Source organism: Belonocnema kinseyi, chromosome 7, assembly GCF_010883055.1.
Source record: "Belonocnema kinseyi isolate 2016_QV_RU_SX_M_011 chromosome 7, B_treatae_v1, whole genome shotgun sequence".
Classification (NCBI taxonomy): domain Eukaryota; kingdom Metazoa; phylum Arthropoda; class Insecta; order Hymenoptera; family Cynipidae; genus Belonocnema; species Belonocnema kinseyi.
In genome coordinates, this window is record NC_046663.1 from 90,394,568 (window position 1) to 90,399,744 (window position 5,177).

A 5,177-nucleotide genomic window follows, 5' to 3' on the forward strand; every position below is an offset into this window, starting at 1 on the left:
TCGTGACAAGTGTATTCAGTCAAAGGAAAATCCACGCTATGGTGACTCGATATCAGATGTTTGTCTCAAAAAATAAATACAAATAGAGTAACAAAATAAGTTTGACTCCTTATTTGATTTCTTTACAGTGTCTTGGAGACGCTAAACATCTACAATGAAGTAGTTTCTAAAAGGCTGTAAAAATGCTACGAATTGAAAACTGCGGCCCGAAATAAAAGCCCTCGAGCCCTTCGAAGGCGTGAAATTAATTTTTTGACTTTACTGGTCCATAGTATATCCTCGAGAGCCTTGTTTTCTTCTTCTTCTTCTTCTTCGCAAAGTCAACGTTCTGTAATGGCTCTTGCAAAAATCTGACAAGCGATTAAGCTTTTTACACAAGGCCTCTCTCCCCCCGTCTACTTGGAGAGAAGCACTGAGTTCTTAAAAGCTATGACGAATTCGCGAGGCAATCGGAGAATTTAAGTAAATCCGCAGAAGAACTTTTCACTCGCGTTAGAGAATCGCCTGGGAGGTGGAAGGAGGAGGGATGCTGGGTAACGCTGGCACTGGGCCTTCAGTCCATTGAATGAGCGCGTGCTCACTCATTTGCGTACTTTGGAAATGATCCTTTAGCAGTGTCTGAGAGAAGTTACAGTGCATTTGATATGCCTCGTTTTCTCTGTTCGGATCTCCACATATTCTGTACAAATCTGCAAGAAATTAAAATTTTTGAGTCTTTTATCAAGCATTTCATATCTCTAGTGTTCGTGAAATTCTCAATATCGTGAGATTATGCTCGGCCTTTATGTGCTTTGAGAATTTAATGAACATTTCTAAGCATTTTCAATTAGGATTTAAACAATCGTATTTTCTATCTTTATTCATAATAATTACATTATTTTAATTTCAATGGTAAAAAAAGTCAAAGTAATAGAAAACGTATTATTTGCATTCAAACAGTTCTTCCAGGTATTGGGAATGGTGGTCTACCATTTCGTCACCTGGTGCCGAAAACTGGAACTAGAAAGAGTAGGTACAATTTTAAAGATGTATTTTAATTTTGCATAACAATGTTTTTACGATTATTTTCTGAAGTATAAAACAGTGATTGAATACTAAAAACAAACCTAACTTGTAGATCAGATTTTTAAATATTTCATGTTTAAATTAATAAAAATTTACTTTGAGTTCATTTTTGCTTCAAAATAAGTCCATTTAAGTTTATCATCTTTTGAAAATCACAATAAAGAGAACAATAATTGTTTTATTTTAGAGAAATATTTCTGTTAAAAAGGGTTTTTCTTCACTCTATAATATGTAAATTCCATCTAAAAACACTTTTTTCCGATAAATACCTGTTTTTATGATCCAAAAAGGAGATTAAACTTCACAAAAAAAAGTTAAAATACTTTTATGGACAAATTAAAATGCATATTTAAAATCGTGCCTATTTTTTCCAATTCGAATTTTTGTCACCAGGTGGTGCATCGCAGTTTAACCATTCCCAATAAGATCAACCACACACATGGAAGGTTAATAAAATTAATGCAGACAAATTTGTTTCTAAAATACATTTCAAACCCTTTTTATTTGAGTTTTCAAATTAAAAAGAAAAATTTTAAACCTAAGGAATTGTTTTTAACTAAAATAATGTATCTTCAACCCAAAAGATTAATTTCTTACAAAAAAAAAGATCAATTTTCAACTACAATTTGTTCGATAAATTTGTTAGTTCAAATGTTAGAAAAAAAATATTCAGCAAAAAAAAACGAATTTTTAAGAAAATAGTTGGCTTTTTTCATTAAAAAATTACTTTTTAACCAAAAATAGAAAAATTACATTTCCAGTTAAAACAATCAATTTTCAACACAAAATAAATATTTTTAAAAAATCAATTTTAAACCCAAAAGATGAATTTTCTGCCAAAAAAGATACAGTTTGAAAGAAATATATAAATTTTCAATTAAAAAAGATACATTTAAAAACTAAAATTAGAATAGTTTAATTTGCAGTTAGAAGCGTAAATTAAAAAAAAACATAAATTTTTTAACAAAATTAATTTTCAACTAAAAATAAACAAATTTTCAGCCAAAGAAATTAATTTTTCATCACAGTGATAAATTTTCAAATAAGAATAAGAATTTTTAACCCAAAAGATGAATTTTCTATAAAAAAAGAATTAATTCTTAACAAAAAATAGAATAGTTAAATTTTGTACAAAACAGAACACTTTTTAACGAAAGAATTAACATTTCTATCAAAAAAGGTAAGTTTTCTACAATAAACGGGATTTTTAAAGTGAGCTTTCAACTAAAATGATAAATCCTCAACTAAAACATAAAATTTTTTAACCAAATAGATAAATTTTCTGCCAAAAATAAAACACTTGAATTTTCAGTTAGTAAAATAAATTTCCAATCAAAAAAGAAACCAATTTTCAACAAAATAGACAAATTCTTAATCAAAGAAATTAATCTAGAACTAAAACGATCAAGTTTCAACTGAGATTGCCTTTCTACCAAAAAGGACGGATTTTTAACATATAGTTAAATTTTCAGAAAAACTTATTTCCAATAAAATCAATGTAAATGATTTTTCAACCAAATACTTGAATTTTTAAAAGGATTTTTCATTCAAAATGGAAATTAGACGCCAAGAAGTTTAAATATTCTATCGCAAAGTCGAATTTTGATATTTCAATAAAAAAAGATAAATTTTTTACAAAATAGTTAGAATCCTTAACTAAAAGGGATTAATTTCCAAACTAAATAGTTGCGATATTTAAACATGATAATAAAATTAACTTCAACTTCAGTTTTTTGAAAATTCCCTAATTATATCAAGTTTTTCCTGACAATCCCTGACTTTCTAGAATTACCTGATGTGTAGCAACTCTGTAATTTAAAAAAGTGTATGTTTATTTCACTCTAAAATATTTTTTATTCGCCATCTGGTGGCAAAATTAAGAACTAAAAAGAGCAGGTAGGTACCCTATTTTCAATATTTACAGTCCATAATGGATTTTTTTTTTTTTAATTTATAAAATCAAAGCTTCCAAGTCAGGCATTTTGAAAAAAAGCAAAAATCAGGGAATTTCTGTAAGACGTAACTGTCAAAAATAATCGGGGTTGCCACACAGACACTATTAGTTACTTTCTTTTCGCAAATCACTTTTTGGTTACTTTTTTTAAAGTTAAATCACTATAGTAACTTTTCTTTCAATAAATAACCCATAGGTTAATTACTATTCAATATATTTGTATTTATGAAGATTCTGAGTAATTTTTAATAGATTTCAATAATGTAGAAAGATTTTGAGGATTGTAAAGTATTTTTTAAAATTCCATAAAATTTCCAAGAGCTTTTAAAAGTTTCAAGGAAGTTTAAAATATTTCAAAGGATTTGAAATATTTTAAACAATTTTGAGAGATTCACAGTTTTATAATATTATTTTGATTAATTTACAGGAATTTTATAAGGTTTCTGAGAATAATATATTTAATTTTAATAAACTTTTCAGGATTTCAAAATTCTAAGAGAAGTGAGGTATTTCAGAGTTTCAAAAATTTGAAGAGTTTTGGAATTAGTTTTTGGAATCCACACTGAATTCTTGATCATTTATCCTGAATTCTTTTAATTTCTTTGGAATGCTTTTGATTTTTTTTTAATTATCTATAATTCTTCTAAATTTACTCAATTCCTAATTCAACTGAGTTTTTTTAATTTTGAAAAGTTTGTATTTAATTGATCCTAAGGATCAATTGATAAAATGAATAAAGGATTTAAAATATTTTAAAGGTATTTTTTCAAATACCTTGTCAAGTTCAAGAGCTTTAAATGATGTAAAAGGATTTTAAAAATTTTGAAATATTTTAGGTGATTTTAAAAGATTACATGTAATTTGTTTTTGATTTTAATCATTTTATAGTATTTTAAGGGACCTGCCAAATTTTAGGGTATCTTTTTAGATTCCCAGACATTTTCAAGAACTTTAAATAATTTATATAGGGTTTTAAAAGATTCCAAAGTATTTTATAAGATATCATATTTCATAGAACTTCTCAGCATGTTATAATATTTTAAATTTCAAAGATTTCACGACATTTTCAAATACTTTTGCAATTATTTGAAATTTTCCCTGAACTCTTATTAACTTATCCTGAATTCTTTTAAATCCTTTTGAATACTTATAAATGCGCTCAATTTTACTCAATACAATGAGTTTTTAAAAAGCATTTATGTTTTAAATTCGCCTCAAATTCGTGGGCATTTCATCAAATTCTTTCCAATGCCCTCGAATTTTTCCAAACTCATTTCAAAGTTACTAAATTCAATGTAATTTTTTCATATGTTTACACATCTAAACTCTTTTTTAAGTTCTTTAATTCAATTGTTGTTTCATGTTTTTAAATTATTTTCAATTTTTTAAATTGTTTTTTAAATTTATCTTTTAGGTCAGATTTTTCAGAAAGTTATAATTTCATGTATGAATTTGAGAAAAATATACTTTTGAGTTCATGTTTACATCGAAGAAATTTTATTTAAGCTTATAATGTGTTAAAATTTACAATGAATGGGACAACATTTTTTTTTTCTCGAAAAACATTTTTTGGTCCAAAAATTTATTTTTCACTGTATAAGGTGTAAATTCCATCTAAAACACTTTATTTTCGATAAAAAAACTCCGCTCGATTTTAGACATCATAAAAAGAACTCAAAATAGCTCAAAATGTAGGGTTTTTTTTCTAAATTTGTTAACAAAAAAAAGAGAGAAAGATTTAAAATTTATTTTTGGATGTAGAAAAAAAGATTCTTTAGTGGCCCATTAACGGCTTTATATGTAAATTTGAAAGTAAACTCTTCAAAGCTCTTAAACTCAAATTAAAAATGGTTCCAATTTGAGCACTTTTAACACTCTAAAATTCCATAATATTTTACTTGTATAGATTCAGCGTAAATAAAGTTTTATGTAAACCCTGACAATTCGAAGTTTCATTTGAAATCGGTCAAATAATCATTAAACATTTTTTTATTGGTAAGATTTAAAATTAAAATTTGAAACTGCTAAAAAAAATCGTATCAAGATTTGAAATCTAACTGGCACAATTTTAAACGCTTTACTTTAAATTATTTTGTCGCCGGTTTTAAAATTTTCAATATGTTTTAAAATGTTTCAGCTTCAAGCTTTAATTATAAAA

The 5,177-nt window shown here is 26.1% G+C and overlaps 1 protein-coding gene across 2 annotated transcripts in view; it reads right to left on the bottom strand.

Annotated features, from left to right (window-relative positions):
- Nucleotides 1-6: 6 nt before the first annotated feature.
- LOC117177142 (MAU2 chromatid cohesion factor homolog) overlaps nucleotides 7-5,177 on the bottom strand; it is a 21,659-nt gene continuing 16,488 nt past the window's right edge. The window contains exon 8 of one of the 2 annotated variants that reach the window (XM_033367641.1): nucleotides 7-689. In XM_033367641.1, the coding sequence (XP_033223532.1) occupies nucleotides 493-689 (197 nt within the window). In that variant the 3' untranslated portion in view covers nucleotides 7-492. The remainder of the gene's footprint in view (nucleotides 690-5,177) is intronic. The other variant, XM_033367642.1, reaches the window with a different exon arrangement.